The following is a 23,368-nucleotide window of genomic DNA, read 5'->3' on the forward strand; positions in this document are numbered from 1 at the left end:
TTTTTAAAGAATATTTTGTGATGAAGGACATAAACGTGGATTTTTTAAAGAATATTTTGTGATGAAGGACATAAACGTGGATTTTTTAAAGAATATTTTGTGATGAAGGACATAAACGTGGATTTTTTAAAGAATAATTTTTGATAAAGGACATAAACGTGGATTTTTTAAAGAATATTTTTTGGTGAAAGACATAAACGTGGATTTTTTAAAGAATATTTTTTGATGAAGGACATACACGTGGATTTTTTAAAGAATATTTTTTGATGACGGACATAAACGTGGATTTTTTAAAGAATATTTTTTGATGAAGGACATAAACGTGGATTTTTTAAAGAATAATTTTTGATAAAGGACATAAACGTGGATTTTTTAAAGAATATTTTTTGGTGAAAGACATAAACGTGGATTTTTTGAAGAATATTTTTTGATGAAGGACATACACGTGGATTTTTTAAAGAATATTTTTAGATGACGGACATAAACGTGGATTTTTTAAAGAATATTTTTTGATGAAGGACATAAACGTGGATTTTTTAAAGAATAATTTTTGATAAAGGACATAAACGTGGATTTTTTAAAGAATATATTTTGATGAAGGACATACACGTGGATTTTTTAAAGAATATTTTTTGATGAAGGACATAAACGTGGATTTTTTAAAGAATATTTTTTGATGAAGGACATACACGTGGATTTTTTAAAGAATATTTTTTGATGAAGGACATAAACGTGGATTTTTTAAAGAATATTTTTTGATGAAGGACATAAACGTGGATTTTTTAAAGAATATTTTTAGATGACGGACATAAGCGTGGATTTTTTAAAGAATATTTTTTGATGAAGGACATAAACGTGGATTTTTTAAAGAATAATTTTTGATAAAGGACATAAACGTGGATTTTTTAAAGAATATTTTTTGGTGAAAGACATAAACGTGGATTTTTTAAAGAATATTTTTTGATGAAGGACATACACGTGGATTTTTTAAAGAATATTTTTTGATGAAGGACATACACGTGGATTTTTTAAAGAATATTTTTAGATGACGGACATAAACGTGGATTTTTTAAAGAATATTTTGTGATGAAGGACATAAACGTGGATTTTTTAAAGAATATTTTGTGATGAAGGACATAAACGTGGATTTTTTAAAGAATATTTTGTGATGAAGGACATAAACGTGGATTTTTTAAAGAATATTTTGTGATGAAGGACATAAACGTGGATTTTTTAAAGAATATTTTGTGATGAAGGACATAAACGTGGATTTTTTAAAGAATATTTTGTGATGAAGGACATAAACGTGGATTTTTTAAAGAATAATTTTTGATAAAGGACATAAACGTGGATTTTTTAAAGAATATTTTTTGGTGAAAGACATAAACGTGGATTTTTTAAAGAATATTTTTTGATGAAGGACATACACGTGGATTTTTTAAAGAATATTTTTAGATGACGGACATAAACGTGGATTTTTTAAAGAATATTTTTTGATGAAGGACATAAACGTGGATTTTTTAAAGAATAATTTTTGATAAAGGACATAAACGTGGATTTTTTAAAGAATATTTTTTGGTGAAAGACATAAACGTGGATTTTTTGAAGAATATTTTTTGATGAAGGACATACACGTGGATTTTTTAAAGAATATTTTTAGATGACGGACATAAACGTGGATTTTTTAAAGAATATTTTTTGATGAAGGACATAAACGTGGATTTTTTAAAGAATAATTTTTGATAAAGGACATAAACGTGGATTTTTTAAAGAATATTTTTTGGTGAAAGACATAAACGTGGATTTTTTGAAGAATATTTTTTGATGAAGGACATACACGTGGATTTTTTAAAGAATATTTTTAGATGACGGACATAAACGTGGATTTTTTAAAGAATATTTTTTGATGAAGGACATAAACGTGGATTTTTTAAAGAATAATTTTTGATAAAGGACATAAACGTGGATTTTTTAAAGAATATATTTTGATGAAGGACATACACGTGGATTTTTTAAAGAATATTTTTTGATGAAGGACATAAACGTGGATTTTTTAAAGAATATTTTTTGATGAAGGACATACACGTGGATTTTTTAAAGAATATTTTTTGATGAAGGACATAAACGTGGATTTTTTAAAGAATATTTTTTGATGAAGGACATAAGCGTGGATTTTTTAAAGAATATTTTTAGATGACGGACATAAGCGTGGATTTTTTAAAGAATATTTTTTGATGAAGGACATAAACGTGGATTTTTTAAAGAATAATTTTTGATAAAGGACATAAACGTGGATTTTTTAAAGAATATTTTTTGGTGAAAGACATAAACGTGGATTTTTTAAAGAATATTTTTTGATGAAGGACATACACGTGGATTTTTTAAAGAATATTTTTAGATGACGGACATAAACGTGGATTTTTTAAAGAATATTTTTTGATGAAGGACATAAACGTGGATTTTTTAAAGAATAATTTTTGATAAAGGACATAAACGTGGATTTTTTAAAGAATATTTTTTGGTGAAAGACATAAACGTGGATTTTTTGAAGAATATTTTTTGATGAAGGACATACACGTGGATTTTTTAAAGAATATTTTTAGATGACGGACATAAACGTGGATTTTTTAAAGAATATTTTTTGATGAAGGACATAAACGTGGATTTTTTAAAGAATAATTTTTGATAAAGGACATAAACGTGGATTTTTTAAAGAATATTTTTTGGTGAAAGACATAAACGTGGATTTTTTGAAGAATATTTTTTGATGAAGGACATACACGTGGATTTTTTAAAGAATATTTTTAGATGACGGACATAAACGTGGATTTTTTAAAGAATATTTTTTGATGAAGGACATAAACGTGGATTTTTTAAAGAATAATTTTTGATAAAGGACATAAACGTGGATTTTTTAAAGAATATATTTTGATGAAGGACATACACGTGGATTTTTTAAAGAATATTTTTTGATGAAGGACATAAACGTGGATTTTTTAAAGAATATTTTTTGATGAAGGACATACACGTGGATTTTTTAAAGAATATTTTTTGATGAAGGACATAAACGTGGATTTTTTAAAGAATATTTTTTGATGAAGGACATAAGCGTGGATTTTTTAAAGAATATTTTTAGATGACGGACATAAGCGTGGATTTTTTAAAGAATATTTTTTGATGAAGGACATAAACGTGGATTTTTTAAAGAATAATTTTTGATAAAGGACATAAACGTGGATTTTTTAAAGAATATTTTTTGGTGAAAGACATAAACGTGGATTTTTTAAAGAATATTTTTTGATGAAGGACATACACGTGGATTTTTTAAAGAATATTTTTTGATGAAGGACATACACGTGGATTTTTTAAAGAATATTTTTAGATGACGGACATAAACGTGGATTTTTTAAAGAATATTTTGTGATGAAGGACATAAACGTGGATTTTTTAAAGAATATTTTGTGATGAAGGACATAAACGTGGATTTGTTAAAGAATATTTTGTGATGAAGGACATAAACGTGGATTTTTTAAAGAATATTTTGTGATGAAGGACATAAACGTGGATTTTTTAAAGAATATTTTGTGATGAAGGACATAAACGTGGATTTTTTAAAGAATATTTTGTGATGAAGGACATAAACGTGGATTTTTTAAAGAATAATTTTTGATAAAGGACATAAACGTGGATTTTTTAAAGAATATTTTTTGGTGAAAGACATAAACGTGGATTTTTTAAAGAATATTTTTTGATGAAGGACATACACGTGGATTTTTTAAAGAATATTTTTAGATGACGGACATAAACGTGGATTTTTTAAAGAATATTTTTTGATGAAGGACATAAACGTGGATTTTTTAAAGAATAATTTTTGATAAAGGACATAAACGTGGATTTTTTAAAGAATAATTTTTGATAAAGGACATAAACGTGGATTTTTTGAAGAATAATTTTTGATGAAGGACATACACGTGGATTTTTTAAAGAATATTTTTAGATGACGGACATAAACGTGGATTTTTTAAAGAATATTTTTTGATGAAGGACATAAACGTGGTTTTTTTAAAGAATAATTTTTGATAAAGGACATAAACGTGGATTTTTTAAAGAATATATTTTGATGAAGGACATACACGTGGATTTTTTAAAGAATATTTTTTGATGAAGGACATAAACGTGGATTTTTTAAAGAATATTTTTTGATGAAGGACATACACGTGGATTTTTTAAAGAATATTTTTTGATGAAGGACATAAACGTGGATTTTTTAAAGAATATTTTTTGATGAAGGACATAAGCGTGGATTTTTTAAAGAATATTTTTAGATGACGGACATAAGCGTGGATTTTTTAAAGAATATTTTTAGATGACGGACATAAACGTGGATTTTTTAAAGAATATTTTTTGATGAAGGACATAAACGTGGATTTTTTAAAAAATATTTTTTAATGAAGGGCATAAACGTGGATTTTTTAAAAAAATATTTTTGATGAAGAACATAAACGTGGATTTTTAAAAAATATTTTTGATGAAGAACATAAACGTGGATTTTTTAAAAAATATTTTTGATGAAGAACATAAACGTGGATTTTTTAAAAGATATTTTTTGATGAAGAACATAAACGTGGATTTTTTAAAAAATATTTTTGATGAAGAACATAAACGTGGATTTTTTAAAAGATATTTTTTGATGAAGAACATAAACGTGGATTTTTTAAAAAATATTTTTGATGAAGAACATAAACGTGGATTTTTTAAAAAATATTTTTTGATGAAGGACATAACATAAACGTGGATTTTTTAAAGAATATTTTTTGATGAAGGACATAACATAAACGTGGATTTTTTAAAGAATTTTTTTTGATGAAGGACATAACATAAACGTGGATTTTTTTAAAGAATATTTTTTGATGAAGGACATAAACGTGGATTTTTTAAAAAATATTTTTCGATGAAGGACATGAACGTGGATTTTTTAAAAAATATTTTTCGATGAAGGACATGAACGTGGATTTTTTAAAAAATATTTTTTGATGAAGGACATAAACGTGGATTTTTTAAAGAATTTATTTTGTATATATATATATATATATATATATATATAACTTTTGTTGACATCTGTATTGTAGAATGTACTTTCACTTTTAAATACAAACAGCTGACAAATCTTTGTTTTGAAAACAATGAATCACATACGTAGTCTGATTTTAGACGATGTGTTTTTATTTTCTGTGGTTTGTTATTATTATTTTTATCATCTTTTATTGACATTTAGAGAAGTTGAAATCCACAACTAATTTATACAATTGTTGTCAGTCTTAAGAAAGTCCGTTTCTGAACATCATTCCTTAGAAGAAAAAAAAAATCACAACAATGGCATTTGCAAGATTGGCATCATTTCGTAAAAGCATAAAAGAGAAACGCGAACAACAAGAACAAGAAAAGAAAAGACTAAAGTGCCAACAAGAAGTGAAACATATAATTTTGGAAATTCTTGATACTGAGGAAAGTTATATAAAAAATTTGGAAATCGTTATCGATGGGTAAGACTCTTAAAACCTACGATGATTTTAATTTCAAGTTTTACAACAACAATTAATATAATTTTACATTTCTAATACAGATATATGCAGCATTTTCGGGAGCCGAATCCTATAGTGTCCATACCAGATGATTTAAAGATTCGTGCCCGTTTAATTTTCAACAATATTGAAGAAATCTATAGTTTTCATAAAGAGTGAGTTGAATATCAGATTACCAGAAATTTGTAATAGAAGATTTTTTTTTAAAGAATATGTTTTCAACAATCTAGAATTATTAAAGAATATTTTTTCATTCACATTCAAACCATGAAACGTGGATTATTAAAATAATATTTTTTTCATCCAGCAACAGACCAAGAAACGTGAATTATTTAAAGAATATTTTTTCATCCCACTTCAGACCAAGACGCGTGAATTTTTTAAAGTATATTTTTCATCTACTTTCAGGCCAAGAATTGGGTATTATTCAAAGAATATTTTTTCATCCCCCTATCGACCAAGCAACGTGGATTTTTTAAAGAATATTTTTTCATCCATCGAAAGAAAAGAAAAACAAACCCCTCTAAAGTTGACGACCCCCGCAAACGTTTTAAGGGCAATGATCTGCGAATCTGCACCTGGAATGTTCGCACTCTTTATAGAGAAGGTGCAGTCTTCGCATTGGCAGACGTACATACTTGAAAAGTACAAGGCCGATACAGGAAATACGATGGATTGGGAAAGGCGTCACAACAACACCTAAAAGCATGAGTTTGGTTGTGGTTTTGTAGTTGGTCAGAGGTTAAAACATCTGGTCTCCAGCTTCACCCCAGTGAATGAAAGACTTGCTACAATTCGATTAAAAGCAAAATTCTTTAACATCAGCTTTATCTGCGCTCATGCTCCAACCGAAGACAAGGACGAACAGACCAAAGATATATTCTACGAGCGCCTAGAAGAAGCATATGACCGTTGTCCGGCCCATGACATTAAAATCATTCTAGGCGATTTTAATGCCAAAATTGGAAAGGAGAATATCTTTGGACAAACAGGCGGGAAATTCAGTCTACATAGTGAAATATCAGACAATGGAATGAGGCTGATAGACTTCGCAGCGGCAAAAAACATGGTAGTTAGCAGTACCAGATTTAAGCATCTCGATATTCATAAGGGCACTTGGCTGTCTCCAGACCAAAGAACAATAAATCAAATTGATCACGTTGTGATAGATGGAAGACATTCATCGAGCGTGTTGGATGTACGATCGTTCCGAGGAGCAAACATAGATTCGGACCATTACCTCGTTGCAGCAAAGGTACGTACCCGTCTAAACGTTGCAAATAAAGCACGGACAGACACAACACGAAAGTTAGACATCGGTAAGCTGCAATCACAACAGATAGCCACAGCATATTCCACTCAACTGACCCAATTGCTTAATGATAGCGCTTCTCGTCCCGATAACATATCAGCACAATGGCAAAATATTGCCCACTCCATGCAAACAGCCGCAAAATCAGTACTTGGATACCAGAGACCTCCACCAAAGAATCCGTGGTATGACCAGGAGTGCCGTGCTGCTACCGAAGAAAAAAATGCGGCATATAGGGCTACTTTACAATCAGTAGCAACGCGTAGCGCACGAGAGAGGTATCGTGAGAAAAGAAGAGAGGAGAAACGTCTTTTCCGCAGGAAAAAGAGAGAGATGGAAAAGAGGGAGTGTAAACAAATAGAGATGTACAGGAGACAGAACGAAGTCCGAAAATTCTACCAAAGAGTCAAGCATCAAACTGATGGCTTTGGTACAGGTATATCCTCCTGTAGAGACCAACAAGGTAATTTGGTAACTGATACAGATAGTGTGCTCAGGATATGGAAAGAACATTTTTCCAAACTGTTGGTATCCGATAGCAGTGAAGATGTCGAAGATACCACAGATCCAATCCCAGAAGATGGTATTGAATGTATACCGCCCAGCCAAGATGAGGTAATGACAGCAATAAACCGGCTGAAGAATAATAAGGCGGCAGGAGCAGATGGCTTACCAGCCGAGCTGTTCAAAACCGGAGGCGACACGCTGATAAGGTGTATGCATCAGCTAGTTAGCACCATCTGGCAGGAAGAACGCGTACCCGACTATTGGAACGTGAGCATCCTATGTCCAGTCCACAAGAAGGGTGATAAGACTGTGTGCTCCAATTACAGGGGCATAAGTCTGCTCCCTATTGCATATAAGATAGTATCTGGCATATTGTGTGAGAGACTAAAGCCTATGGTCAATGAAATTATTGGACCCTATCAGTGCGGCTTTAGACCTGGCAAATCCACCATTGACCAGATATTTACCTTGAGACAAATCGTGGAAAAGACCCAAGAAATGCAGATCGACACCTTCCATATTTTCGTCGATTATAAAGCAGCATTCTACAGCCCTATACGTTCAAAGGTGTTCCAAGCCATGTCTGATTTTGGTATTCCTGCAAAGCTCATTCGGCTTTGTAGAATGACATTAACTGAGACGAGATCCTAAGTTAGAATAGGAAAGAACCTCTCCGAAGAGTTTATTACCAAAAGAGGTTTCAGACAAGGAGACGGCCTGTCGTGTGATCTATTCAACATCCTGCTGGAAAAGGTCATACGAGACGCGAAGGTCAAAAGAAATACACGAACAGTCATATGTTACTGGTTTATGCCGATGACATTGACATCATGGGTCGATCGGTAAAGGAAGTAACTGACACCTTTGCAAAAGTCGAAAGAGAATCTGCTAAAGTTGGTCTGGCAGTAAACGGCGAAAAAAACCAAGTTGATGGTATCGACGCGTAATCTGTCCACAAATCCCACACTATCTGTGAATGTTGGTACCTACAATTTTGAGGTAGTAAAGGACTTCGTCTACCTCGGCACCGCCATAAACACAACAAATAACATCAGTTGTGAAATACGAAGAAAAATAGTGTTGGCTAACAGATGCTACTTTGGGCTGAGTAGGCAGTTTAGGAATAAAGCCACCTCTCGTCAAACAAAAGTAACACTTTACAAAACACTGATATTACCCGTGCTAATGAACCATAGTTCAAGCAAGCAGATAAGGCAGTGCTGGGTGTGTTCGAGAGAAAAAATTCTTCGAAAGATCTACGGGCCAATCTGTGTTGACGGCGAATATCGGCGTCTTATGAACAACGAGCTGTATCAACTATACAATGACATCAACGTAGTTGAACGAATCGAGATACAACGATTGCGATAGCTAGGCCATGTTATAAGAATGAGTGATGATGAACCCGCTAAAAAGGGGTATAAATACGAGCCGCATGGAGGTTCTCGCAGATCTGGAAGGCCAAAGCTTCGTTGGAGCGAACAAGTGAAACGAGATATCATAAAGCTACATATCCCAGATTTGGAAAATACAGCAGCAAACACAGAGGATTGGAGTTTTTTCTTAGTTCGGCTTATGGAACAAATGTTCTGTAAAAGGCCTTCAAACCAAGCAACGTGGATTTTTTAAAGAATGTATTATTTAAGGAATATATTTTTGTCCACCAACAGACCAAGAAACGTGGTTTTTTCATTCACTTTCAGACCAAGGATTGGGGATTATTTAAAGAATATTTTTTCATCCACCTTTTGACCAAGAAACATTGCTTATTTAAAAAATATTTTTTCATACACCTTCAGATCAAGAAGTGGGGATTATTTAAAGATATTTTTCATCCACCATTAGACCAAGAAACGTGGATTTTTTAAGGAATATTTTTTTCATACACCTTAAGAACAAAAATTGTGGATTTTTAAAGAATATTTTTTCATCCACCAACACATCAAGAAACGTTGATTATTTAAAGAATATTTTTTCATCCACCATTAGACCAAGAAACGTGGATGATTTAAAGAAGGTTTTTTCATCCACTTTCAGACCAAGGAACGTGGATTTTTTAAAGAATATTTTTTCATCCACCTTCAGACCAAGAAACGTGGATTATTTAAAGAATATTTTTTCATCCACCTTCAGACCAAGAAACGTGGATTATTTAAAGAATATTTTTTCATCCACCATTAGACCAAGAAACGTGGATTATGGACCATGTAACGTGGATTATTTAAAGAGGGTTTTTTCATCCACCTTCAGACCATGAAACGTGGATTATTTAAAAAATATTTTTTCATCCACCTTCAGACCAAGAAACGTGGATTATTTAAAGAATATTTTTTCATCCACCTTCAGACCAAGAAACGTGGATTATTTAAAGAATATTTTTTCATCCACCTTCAGACCAAGAAACGTGGATTATTTAAAGAATATTTTTTCATCCACCATTAGACCAAGAAACGTGGATTATGGACCATGTAACGTGGAGTATTTAAAGAAGGGGTTTTCATCCACCTTCAGACCAAGAAACGTGGATTATTTAAAAAATATTTTTTCATCCACCTTCAGACCAAGAAACGTGGATTATTTAAAGAATATTTTTTCATCCACCTTCAGACCAAGAAACTTGGATTATTTAGAGAATATTTTTTCATACACCTTCAGACCAAGAAACGTTGATTATTTAAAAAATATTTTTTCATCCACCTTCAGACCAAGAAACGTGGATTATTTAAAGAATATTTTTTCATCCACCTTCAGACCAAGAAACTTGGATTATTTAGAGAATATTTTTTCATACACCTTCAGACCAAGAAACGTGGATTATTCAAAGATTTTTTTATTTATTTTTCCTTCTTTTTGTGCATCTTCAGCTATTTTTTCATGCTTCTTAAAGACAATTCTGATTGCCCAAATAAACTTGCCAAACAGTTTGTGCGCTGTGAGTCTGAATTTCACATGTATTCCAAGTATTGCAGTAAAAGAGAATTTTCTGTAATAATCGTACGCAGATATAGCGATTATTTTGAGAACCTATCCAGGGAGTTGGGTCAAAAACATACGGTAAGTGAAGTGGGTAGTGATCTTCTATATATGTATGTTTCTAAACTTCATTGCATTTTCAGATCGAATTTTTCCTAATGCAACCCCCTCAACAAATGTTTCGTTATAAACTTTTGTTGGATCGACTTGTCGAAAATGTCCATGCTATAGAAAGGGAAAGCCCAATGCTTGATGAAGCTTCCAAAGTGATTAAGGTGTGGTTAGCAAGTTGCAAATGGTAATCACATAATAATCAGTTATTCATTTATTCTTACGATTATCCAGCGAATTGTAGCTGAAGCCAATTTCTTTAAATGCGTTGATGGTATTTTCAAATATCCAGGTGATATCACGGAACAGGGAAAACTGATCCATCACGATTTCTTAAACTGTAAAAATAAGAAGAAGTGGGTGCGTTATTATGTCTTCATGTTTAAGTATATCCTGTTATTTACCATCAAAAGCAGATCGGAAAATCGATATTTATATCAAAGGCAAATACCGGTAAAGTTCAACCAAAAAGACCTTTATTTCTCTCTTATATGTATGTATATAAACATAAGTATAATATTTTTCTTATTTTACAGATGAACAAATTTAAAATTGAAAAAGGAGATCCTTTTAAGATTATATCTACCGAAACTCACTCGGATTTGATCATTGTTTGTAGAGGTGATAATCAAGAGTCGAATCATAATTGGCTTGAAAAAATACAAAATGAGTTAAAATTGCAAGAGGAATTTGCTGCAGAACTACAGAATCCTACAGACGATATTTCAATATAAATTTGAAGTGAATAAAAATGTATATTAAAAAATGTAAATGTTTTTTTATTTTTTTCGTGCATTTTTTAAAGGATGTTTTTAAGGACTAGCAGACCAAGAAACGTGGATTATTTAAAGAATATTTTTTCATCCACCTTCAGACCAAGAAACGTGGATTATTTAAAGAATATTTTTTCATCCACCTTCAGACCAAGAAACGTGGATTATTTAAAGAATATTTTTTCATCCACCTTCAGACCAAGAAACGTGGATTTTTTAAAGAATATTTTTTCATCCACCAACAGACCAACAAACGTGGATTTTTTAAAGAATATTTTTTCATCCACCAACAGACCAACAAACGTGGATTTTTTAAAGAATATTTTTTCATCCACCAACAGACCAACAAACTTGGATTTTTTAAAGAATATTTTTTCATCCACCAACAGACCAACAAACATGGATTTTTTAAAGAATATTTTTTCATCCACCAACAGACCAACAAACTTGTATTTTTTAAAGAATATTTTTTCATCCACCAACAGACCAACAAACATGGATTTTTTAAAGAATATTTTTTCATCCACCAACAGACCAACAAACGTGGATTTTTTAAAGAATATTTTTTCATCCACCAACAGACCAACAAACTTGGATTTTTTAAAGAATATTTTTTCATCCACCAACAGACCAACAAACGTGGATTTTTTAAAGAATATTTTTTCATCCACCAACAGACCAACAAACGTGGATTTTTTAAAGAATATTTTTTCATCCACCAACAGACTAACAAACGTGGATTTTTTAAAGAATATTTTTTCATCCACCAACAGACCAACAAACATGGATTTTTTAAAGAATATTTTTTCATCCACCAACAGACCAACAAACTTGGATTTTTTAAAGAATATTTTTTCATCCACCAACAGACCAACAAACGTGGATTTTTTAAAGAATATTTTTTCATCCACCAACAGACCAACAAACGTGGATTTTTTAAAGAATATTTTTTCATCCACCAACAGACCAACAAACTTGGATTTTTTAAAGAATATTTTTTCATCCACCAACAGACCAACAAACGTGGATTTTTTTAAGAATATTTTTTCATCCACCAACAGACCAACAAACATGGATTTTTTAAAGAATATTTTTTCATCCACCAACAGACCAACAAACGTGGATTTTTTAAAGAATATTTTTTCATCCACCAACAGACTAACAAACGTGGATTTTTTAAAGAATATTTTTTCATCCACCAACAGACCAACAAACTTGGATTTTTTAAAGAATATTTTTTCATCCACCAACAGACCAACAAACGTGGATTTTTTAAAGAATATTTTTTCATCCACCAACAGACCAACAAACGTGGATTTTTTAAAGAATATTTTTTCATCCACCAACAGACCAACAAACGGGGATTTTTTAAAGAATATTTTTTCATCCACCAACAGACCAACAAACGTGGATTTTTTAAAGAATATTTTTTCATCCACCAACAGACCAACAAACGTGGATTTTTTTAAGAATATTTTTTCATCCACCAACAGACCAACAAACATGGATTTTTTAAAGAATATTTTTTTATTCCCCAACAGGGCAATAATCGTGGATTTTTTAAAGAATATTTTTTCATCCACCAACAGACCAACAAACATGGATTTTTTAAAGAATATTTTTTTATTCCCCAACAGGGCAATAATCGTGGATTTTTTAAAGAATATTTTTTCATCCACCAATAGGGCAATAATCGTTGATTTTTTAAAGAATATTTTTTCAACCACCAACAGACCAATAGTCGTGGATTTTTTAAAGAATATTTTTTCATCCACCAACAGGGCAATAATCGTGGATTTTTTAAAGAATATTTTTCCTTTTACCAACAGACCAATAGTCGTGGATTTTTTAAAGAATATTTTTCCTTTTACCAACAGACCAATAGTCGTGGATTTTTTAAAGAATATTTTTCCTTTTACCAACAGACCAATAGTCGTGGATTTTTTAAAGAATATTTTTCCTTTTACCAACAGACCAATAGTCGTGGATTTTTTAAAGAATATTTTTCCTTTTACCAACAGACCAATAGTCGTGGATTTTTTAAAGAATATTTTTTCATCCCGGGTGCCACCGTGGTGCAATGGTATGCACGCCCGCCTTGCACGCAGAAGGTCGGGGATTCGATTCCCCGGCCAGGCAACATCAAACATTTTTAAACGGTGGCAAAATACCCCTCAGTAATGTTGGCGACATTTCCTGAGTATTTCAGCCTTGAAAAACTTCTCCACAAGTGGTTCTTAAGACACGCCGTTCGGACTCGGCGATAAACAGTAGGTCACATATCATTGAGCTAAATATGAATCGAGGTGCACTCATTGATATGAGAGAAGTCTCCCTTGTCCCGTATGGGATGTTGTGGAACAATGTTTTTTTTTTTTCATCCCCCAACAGGGCAATAATCGTGGATTTTTTAAAGAATATTTTTTCATCCACCAGCGGGGCAATTGTCGTGGAATTTTAAAGAATATTTTTTCATTCACCAACAGGGCAATAATCGTGGATTTTTTAAAGAATATTTTTCTATCCACCAGCGGGGCAATAATCGTGGATTTTTTAAAGAATATTTTTCATCCACAAACAGGGAAATAATCGTGGATTTTTTAAAGAATATTTTTTCATCCCCCAACAGGGCAATAATCGTGGATTTTTTAAAGAATATTTTTTCATCCACCAACAGGGAAATAATCGTGGATTTTTTAAAGAATATTTTTTCATCCCCCAACAGGGCAATAATCGTGGATTTTTTAAAGAATATGTTTTCATCCACCAGCGGGGCAATAATCGTGGATTTTTAAAGAATATTTTTTCATCCCCCAACAGGGCAATAATCGTGGATTTTTAAAGAATATTTTTTCATCCCCCAACAGGGCAATAATAGTGGATTTTTAAAGAATGTTTTTCCTTTTACCAACAGACCAATAGTCGTGGATTTTTTAGAGAATATTTTTTCATCCACCAACAGGGCAATAATCGTGGACTTCTTAAAGAATATTTTTCTATCCAACAGCGGGGCAATTGTCGTAGATTTTTAAAGAATATTTTTTCATTCACCAACCGGGCAAAAATCGTGGATTTATTAAAGATCATATTTTCACCCACCAACAGGGTAATAATCGTGGATTTTTTAAAGAATATTTTTTCATCCCCCAACAGGGCAATAATCGTGGATTTTTAAAGAATATTTTTTCATCCCCCAACAAGGCAATAATCGTGGATTTTTTAAAGAATATTTTTTCATCCACCAACAGGGCAATAATCGTGGATTTTTTAAAGAATATTTTTCCTTTTACCAACATACCAATAGTCGTGGATTTTTTAAAGAATATTTTTTCATCCACCAACAGACCAATAGTCGTGGATTTTTTAAAGAATATTTTTTCATCCACCAACAGACCAATAGTCGTGGATTTTTTAAAGAATATTTTTTCATCCACCAACAGACCAAAAAACGTGGATTTTTTAAAGAATATTTTTCATCCACCAACAGACCAAAAAACGTGGATTTTTTAAAGAATATTTTTTAATCCACCAACAGACCAAAAAACGTGGATTATTTAAAGAAAATTTTTTTATCCACCAACTGACAAAAAAACGTGGATTTTTTAAAGAATATCCACCAACAGACCAAAAAACGTGGATTTTTTAAAGAATATTTTTTCATCCACTTTCAGAACAAGATACTCGGATTATTTAAAGAATATTTTTTCATCCACCTTCAGACCAAGAAACGTGGATTTTTTAAAGAATATTTTTTCATCCACCTTCAGACCAAGAAACGAGGATTTTTTAAAGAATATTTTTTCATCCACCAACAGACCAAAAAACGTGGATTTTTTAAAGAATATTTTTTCATCCACCAACAGACCAAAAAAACGTGGATTTTTAAAGAATATTTTTTCATCCACCAACAGACCAAAAAACGTGGATTTTTTAAAGAATATTTTTTCATCCACCAACAGACCAAAAATCGTGGATTTTTTAAAGAATATTTTTTCATCCACCAACAGACCAAAAAACGTGGATTTTTTAAAGAATATTTTTTCATCCACCAACAGACCAAAAAATGTGGATTTTTTAAAGACTATTTTTTCATCCACCTTCAGACCAAGAAACGTGGATTATTTAAAGAATATTTTTTCATCCACCTTCAGACCAAGAAACGTGGATTATTTAAAGAATATTTTTTCATCCACCAACAGACCAAAAAATGTGGATTTTTTAAAGACTATTTTTTCATCCACCTTCAGACCAAGAAACGTGGATTATTTAAAGAATATTTTTTCATCCACCTTCAGACCAAGAAACGTGGATTATTTAAAGAATATTTTTTCATCCACCTTCAGACCAAGAAGCGTGGATTATTTAAAGAATATTTTTTCATCCACCTTCAGACCAAGAAACGTGGATTATTTAAAGAATATTTTTTCATCCACCTTCAGACCAAGAAACGTGGATTATTTAAAGAATATTTTTTCATCCACCTTCAGACCAAGAAACGTGGATTATTTAAAGAATATTTTTTCATCCACCTTCAGACCAAGAAACGTGGATTATTTAAAGATTATTTTTCATCCACCTTCAGACCAAGAAACGTGGATTATTTAAAGAATATTTTTTCATCCACCTTCAGACCAAGAAACGTGGATTATTTAAAGAATATTTTTTCATCCACCTTCAGACCAAGAAACGTGGATTATTTAAAGAATATTTTTTCATCCACCTTCAGACCAAGAAACGTGGATTATTTAAAGAATATTTTTTCATCCACCAACAGACCAAAAAATGTGGATTTTTTAAAGACTATTTTTTCATCCACCTTCAGACCAAGAAACGTGGATTATTTAAAGAATATTTTTTCATCCACCTTCAGACCAAGAAACGTGGATTATTTAAAGAATATTTTTTCATCCACCTTCAGACCAAGAAGCGTGGATTATTTAAAGAATATTTTTTCATCCACCTTCAGACCAAGAAACGTGGATTATTTAAAGAATATTTTTTCATCCACCTTCAGACCAAGAAACGTGGATTATTTAAAGAATATTTTTTCATCCACCTTCAGACCAAGAAACGTGGATTATTTAAAGAATATTTTTTCATCCACCTTCAGACCAAGAAACGTGGATTATTTAAAGATTATTTTTCATCCACCTTCAGACCAAGAAACGTGGATTATTTAAAGAATATTTTTTCATCCACCTTCAGACCAAGAAACGTGGATTATTTAAAGAATATTTTTTCATCCACCTTCAGACCAAGAAACGTGGATTATTTAAAGAATATTTGTTCATCCACCTTCAGACCAAGAAACGTGGATTATTTAAAGAATATTTTTTCATCCACCTTCAGACCAAGAAACGTGGATTATTTAAAGAATATTTTTTCATCCACCTTCAGACCAAGAAACGTGGATTATTTAAAGAATATTTTTTCATCCACCTTCAGACCAAGAAACGTGGATTATTTAAAGAATATTTTTTCATCCACCTTCAGACCAAGAAACGTGGATTATTTAAAGAATATTTTTTCATCCACCTTCAGACCAAGAAACGTGGATTATTTAAAGAATATTTTTTCATCCACCTTCAGACCAAGAAACGTGGATTATTTAAAGAATATTTTTTCATCCACCTTCAGACCAAGAAACGTGGATTATTTAAAGAATATTTTTTCATCCACCTTCAGACCAAGAAACGTGGATTATTTAAAGAATATTTTTTCATCCACCTTCAGACCAAGAAACGTGGATTATTTAAAGAATATTTTTTCATCCACCTTCAGACCAAGAAACGTGGATTATTTAAAGAATATTTTTTCATCCACCTTCAGACCAAGAAACGTGGATTATTTAAAGAATATTTTTTCATCCACCTTCAGACCAAGAAACGTGGATTATTTAAAGAATATTTTTTCATCCACCTTCAGACCAAGAAACGTGGATTATTTAAAGAATATTTTTTCATCCACCTTCAGACCAAGAAACGTGGATTATTTAAAGAATATTTTTTCATCCACCTTCAGACCAAGAAACGTGGATTATTTAAAGAATATTTTTTCATCCACCTTCAGACCAAGAAACGTGGATTATTTAAAGAATATTTTTTCATCCACCTTCAGACCAAGAAACGTGGATTATTTAAAGAATATTTTTTCATCCACCTTCAGAGCAAGAAACGTGGATTATTTAAAGAATATTTTTTCATCCACCTTCAGACCAAGAAACGTGGATTATTTAAAGAATATTTTTTCATCCACCTTCAGACCAAGAAACGTGGATTATTTAAAGAATATTTTTTCATCCACCTTCAGACCAAGAAACGTGGATTATTTAAAGAATATTTTTTCATCCACCTTCAGACCAAGAAACGTGGATTATTTAAAGAATATTTTTTCATCCACCTTCAGACCAAGAAACGTGGATTATTTAAAGAATATTTTTTCATCCACCTTCAGACCAAGAAACGTGGATTATTTAAAGAATATTTTTTCATCCACCTTCAGACCAAGAAACGTGGATTATTTAAAGAATATTTTTTCATCCACCTTCAGACCAAGAAACGTGGATTATTTAAAGAATATTTTTTCATCCACCTTCAGACCAAGAAACGTGGATTATTTAAAGAATATTTTTTCATCCACCTTCAGACCAAGAAACGTGGATTATTTAAAGAATATTTTTTCATCCACCTTCAGACCAAGAAACGTGGATTATTTAAAGAATATTTTTCATCCACCTTCAGACCAAGAAACGTGGATTATTTAAAGACTATTTTTTCATCCACCTTCAGACCAAAAAACGTGGATTTTTTAAAAAATATTTTTCATCCACCTTCAGGCCAAGAAACGTGGATTTTTTAAGAAATAGTTTTCATCCACTTTCAGACCAAAAAACGTGTTTTTTTAAGAATATTTTTTCATCCATCAACAGACCAAAAAACGTGGATTTTTTAAAGAATATTTTTTCATCCGCCAATAGGGCAATAATTGTGGATTTTTTAAAGAATATTTTTTCATCGTAGATTTTTTAAAGAATATGTTTTTATCCACCAACACGGCAATACTCGTGGATTTTTTAAAAGAATATTTTTTCATACACCTACAGGACAATAATCGTGGATTTTTTAAAAGAATATTTTTACATCCACCAATGGACGAAGATGGATTTTTTTAAAGAATATTTTTACATCCACCAATGGACGAAGATGGTATTTTTAATAAATGTTTTTCGGATGTCAGGTCAAACACAAATTAAAAAATGTCCAGTCAATGCCTTCTTTTGACCTACTGCCTCATACAATTATTATGCTTAACGTTCACTTCTGTTTTCTTTCTTTTCTTAAAACTACACAACTTGCACATTGTTCACACACACACTCACACCCACACATCTGTACTTACTTCCTTCATGTATTTTTGTCAAACAACCTGTAGCCTCAAAACGTTGACCATATTTTGTCAAATATGCTGGCATATCTTCGTCATCACATTCACTTGCATCAATCTCCTTGGGAGAGAAATATTCATTGCACTGCGGTTGGGTCATGGAGTCGCATTGGTAACATTTTATTGACAATCCTATAAAAAATAATAAAATTTACACTATTTTTATATAACAAAAAAAGAAGAAAAAGTAAAATTAACCCGTGGCAAAAACTGTTATGAGCACCGCAATCAATAGAAGGAAACGCATTTTTACGTTAGCTAAGAAATGTCTTTTTTTCAGTGACTTTTTCGATTAACTGCCAGACGTCAACTATTCGTGTCGGGCAAGATTTTTTATTCAGAACAAAATGTTTTAAGAGACTCTTTTTTGAAAACCATTTTCTTATTCTCGTCGTTCTTCAATTCAATTTTTGGCATCTACAAGCATTTGCTTTTCTGTAAATTCCACTTTGTTTTGACCATTTCGTTTCGTCGTATTCAAATAAATATAGAATAAATCAGAAATATTTGACCGATACATTGTTTTCCCCCCTACAGAAACAGAAAATGACGTGTGGGATGTTGTCTGTCCACTCTGAGGCAATCAATGAGAGAGTGTGTTGTGAAAACGTCACCGTTGTGTCGACAATATTTTTTTAATATTTTTATTTCTATTGGAAATGTACCAATGCAAATATTTACATACCTGAATATGTTGTAAGGCGTATACGTATAAGTACCTGTACACATTGTAGAATAATCGTCAGTTGTGAATAAACCACCAGTGTGAAAGTGTAAAAGTGTTCTTGTGTCCTCATCTCCAATTGTGCATCCCAACAGGTTATGGGCCCAGGCAGAAATAAAAGTGTCCTTGTGTTTTTCCTCGTGTGCATCCCAACAGGTTATGGGCCCAGGCAGAAATAAAAGTGTGTGTGCATAAAGTGACAAATGGAGACAACAAGGAAATAGCAGCAGTGAAAGTGAAAAAGAAAAAATCAACAAGCAGTGAGCAGTAATACATTGTGAAAAATTAAAGTGCACAGCTGTGAAAGTGAATAGCAAGGAAAATGAATTCCCTGTACAACATTGCGAAATTGGATGATACCAACTACGACTCATGGAGTCTACAAGTGAGAAGTGTCCTGGTACATCAAGACTTGTGGTCGGTGGTTAATGGTGAGATGGAGAAGCCTGTTCCAGATGAAAAGAATGCCAACGAGGTTGCAGCATGGAAGCGTAAAGACGAAAAGGCTACAGCAACCATCATCTTGAGTGCAACACCGGTGCAGATTGCTCACATCAAGAACTGCACAACAGCGAAGGAGACTTGGGAAGCGTTGAAAGAGGTACATCGGCCAAAGGGACCGGTAAGAAAAGTGACCCTCTTCAAGCAACTGATCCAGATGCGCATGGCAGATGATGAAGATGTACAGGAGTACATTTGCAAATTTGTGAACATTGTGGAAAAATTGGCGGAAACAGGAATAGCTCTACAGGAGGAGCTGTATGTCATCATGCTGTTAGCGAGCCTGCCAACATCATATGAAAATCTAGTTGTTGCGCTAGAAGCGAGAGATGAGCTGCCAAAATTGAGTACCCTCAAGATCAAATTGGGTGAAGAATGCGATCGTCGAAAAGTCAACAACAACAGCGCACAAGGAGATGACGATGTTCAGATTTTTATGGCACAAACCAGAAGAAGCAACAAGGGCAAAAATAATATAATAATAGCAGGTACCAGTACGCAGAAAGATCATCGCAATTTCAACTGCTTCAATTGTGGGCGTTCTGGACATTACGCCGCACAATGTAGAGACCGAGGTGCAAAAGGTAAAAGCAAAGGCGGTGAGCGCACAAGAAAGCGTGTGTACAGCAACAACAACAATGGCAACAGGCGCACAGGTAACAACAAGTGCAATGTGAAGTGTTACAATTGCGGTCGCCGAGGACATGTTGCCGCACAGTGCAGAGACAAGGAAAAGTCCAGCGAGAAAGAACACACATCTGCAGTGCTAAGATCGTCGAACAAGAAGAGCGTTTTGAACTCCAGCGTGTGGTGTGTCGACAGCGGAGCATCAGGTCATATTTGTTGTGACAGAAGCTTGTTCAAGGAATTTGCAGAGCACACGGAAAAGATCGATTTGGTTGGCGAAAAGAAAATCGTTGCTAGAGGCAAAGGCAGTGTGTGGCTGGCAGATTGTGACATCATGCTGAACGACGTGCTGTATGTACCTGAGATGCAGTGCAACTTGATGTCTGTGGGCAAGATCGCAGAAAAGGCAACAGTGAAGTTTGATAGCAGAGGTGCTAAAATAATAGCCAGAGGAAAAACAGTTATGTTCGCCAGAAAATGTGGAAACTTGTTTTTGCATCAAGAAGAAAAGGTCGAGAGCGAATACGAGTCAGCCAACGAGAACGATCAATAGGATGCAAATGGGTTTTTGGTTCGAAGAAAAAGATATGAAGTATAGAAATACATTACTAGAGTTAAGAATGTAAATAGTTGATAATATGAAATTAATGAATTATGTGAATATGTATCTGTATATACTAGAATGTAAGATAATTTATTGTGTGTCTATATTTAAGAAAACATTGTATGTCAATGTAAGTTGTATGTCAACTGTTAAGGTAAAAAGGAAATGTAAATATTTTCATTGAGGAGGAGTATTGGAAATGTACCAATGCAAATATTTACATACCTGAATATGTTGTAAGGCGTATACGTATAAGTACCTGTACACATTGTAGAATAATCGTCAGTTGTGAATAAACCACCAGTGTGAAAGTGTAAAAGTGTTCTTGTGTCCTCATCTCCAATTGTGCATCCCAACAATTTCCGTCATCAAAGAAGACATTAAAAGAAAACAAAACAAACATTTAGACAAATGGTGGGCCTTAAATTTGGAATGTACTATTTTTTATTAAAAAAAATATTGTTTAAAAACTAACAATGTTTAAATTGATATATATTTTTAAAAATCCACGATTTTTTATTGAAAAATATTTTTTTAAATCCACGATTTTTTATTTGAAACGTATTGTTTTAAAAATCCACTATATTTTATTTTAATTTTTTTTAAATGCACGATTTTTTTTGAAAATTATTTTTTTAAAATCACCTTTTTTATTTAAAAAAATATTTTCTAAAATATCCACTCTCATTTAAAAATTACACTGTGCAACATTTTTAAGGTGATCTTGTGCAAACAATTCGAACTGAGGATTTTTTTAAAGTACAGACCCAAACGACAAGAAACCCTAGTTGGGTTTTGTTGTGTCAGATCCAGCTCGGATTTTATGACCCCATCTAAACATGGTTAAATATTGAGTTTTTAAAGAAATTCGGGGCTATATCTCTGAAACCAATGCGAATCTTCTTCTGACCTCTGAAGCAAATTTGTAGATAAGGACAAGAATAAAATATTTGGAGAAACAATGATCTCGAAAAACTACATTTATTGCCTCAAATTTCAAAATATATACAAAAATTCCAAAATTTTTGTACATTTCTCACCGTATTTCCAAAACCGTTAATTTTTTCCGAACATTTTCTTTTGGAAAACTATTCCGTGCAATGTAATACACAACTCTTCTGAACATGTCATTATTGTATTGTATTTGTTTTCAGTACATTTGTCAACGACGATTTAATAAATATGTCAATAATGTGGTGAAATCCGAAATGCGAGAATAAACTGTTGGTGTGAACTGTGTTTGAAATACGTGCTGTAAAATATATGATTCAAAATACCGCTGAAACAACATGAAGTAAGTATTTTAGAGTTTCAGTTGGTTCAACTCCCAATAGTTCAGCCGATACTGACCAGAATTTTAGCAATTATGTAAAATTTTCTATATTTAATAGATTTTGATGCCCTAGATGGAGTTTTTCTTATGTGGTTTTTTCAAAAGACAAGTTCTACTAGTTTAGGGCTACAATATTGCTAAACACAGCAAGGCTAAATTCCTATTCGTTTCTGAGATAAAGGCCTGATAAATGCGCAAAAGTGTAGATTTAGATGAGGCCATAAAATCCGAACTGGATCTGACAGGACAAAACCCTACTAGGGTTTTTGCAGTCTAAATATGTACTTTAAAAAAATGCATACTAGAAGTTTTTTGCATTTTCAGTGTTGCATAGTGTTATTTAGAAAAAATCCCTTTTTTATTTTAAAAATATTCATTTGAAAAATATTTTTTAAAAAATTGAGATTTTTTATTTGACAAACATTTTTAAAAAATCAGCGATTTTTTTTAAATATTTTTTTTTTAAAATTCACAATTTCTTAATTTTAAAAATATTGTTAAAGAAATGGACGATATTTTTTTAACTGCATGATTTTTTATTTGAAAAATATTTAAAAAAACCAAAATTTTTTATTTAAGAATAATATTATTTAAAAAAATCTAGGATTTTTTATTGAAGAAAAATATTATTTTCTTTGGATTTTATTTGGGTCATATTAAAAAAAAAACCAAAGAAAATAGTATCCAAAGGTCAACGAAAAATATTATTTTAAAAATGCACAATTTTTTATTTGAAAACTACTTTAAAATATCCAATATCATTATTTGAAAATGTTTTGAAAAAATCCGAGATTTTTTTAAAAATCGACTAATTTTTATTTGAAACATAATTAAAAAATCCAATATTTTTTTATAAGAATAAAGAATTTTTCCTTTAT

At 31.9% G+C, this 23,368-nt stretch overlaps 2 protein-coding genes across 2 annotated transcripts in view; one reads left to right on the forward strand and one right to left on the reverse strand.

Annotated features, from left to right (window-relative positions):
• LOC141395078 (UPAR/Ly6 domain-containing protein bero-like) overlaps positions 1-19,090 on the reverse strand; it is a 36,701-nt gene extending 17,611 nt beyond the window's left edge. Inside the window, exons 1-2 of the mRNA XM_073970499.1 lie at positions 18,900-19,090; positions 18,657-18,833 (exon numbers count right to left, since the gene is read on the reverse strand). Of these exons, the coding sequence (XP_073826600.1) occupies positions 18,657-18,833; positions 18,900-18,948 (226 nt within the window). The 5' untranslated portion in view covers positions 18,949-19,090. The remainder of the gene's footprint in view (positions 1-18,656; positions 18,834-18,899) is intronic.
• On the forward strand, positions 5,318-11,219 carry LOC141395076 (rho guanine nucleotide exchange factor 25-like). The gene is made up of 6 exons (XM_073970498.1): positions 5,318-5,543; positions 5,624-5,737; positions 10,266-10,455; positions 10,518-10,649; positions 10,720-10,938; positions 11,022-11,219. Exons 1-6 carry the CDS (start codon positions 5,374-5,376, stop codon positions 11,217-11,219), a joined length of 1,023 nt encoding a protein of 340 aa, XP_073826599.1. The 5' UTR covers positions 5,318-5,373.
• Positions 19,091-23,368: the final 4,278 nt, after the last annotated feature.

The sequence above is a fragment of the Musca autumnalis genome, unplaced genomic scaffold (assembly GCF_047663935.1).
Source record: "Musca autumnalis isolate F117 unplaced genomic scaffold, ASM4766393v1 scaffold_2, whole genome shotgun sequence".
In the NCBI taxonomy this organism is placed as follows: Eukaryota; Metazoa; Arthropoda; class Insecta; order Diptera; family Muscidae; genus Musca; species Musca autumnalis.

Excerpts from the sequence above, each read along its gene's own strand:
- LOC141395076 (XM_073970498.1), top strand. The coding sequence starts at position 5,374 with ATGGCATTTGCAAGATTGGCATCATTTCGTAAAAGCATAAAAGAGAAA. Across the intron at positions 10,456-10,517 it reads AGTTGGGTCAAAAACATACG|ATCGAATTTTTCCTAATGCA; the intron begins GTAAGTGAAGTG and ends TTGCATTTTCAG. Across the intron at positions 10,939-11,021 it reads TATATCAAAGGCAAATACCG|ATGAACAAATTTAAAATTGA; the intron begins GTAAAGTTCAAC and ends CTTATTTTACAG.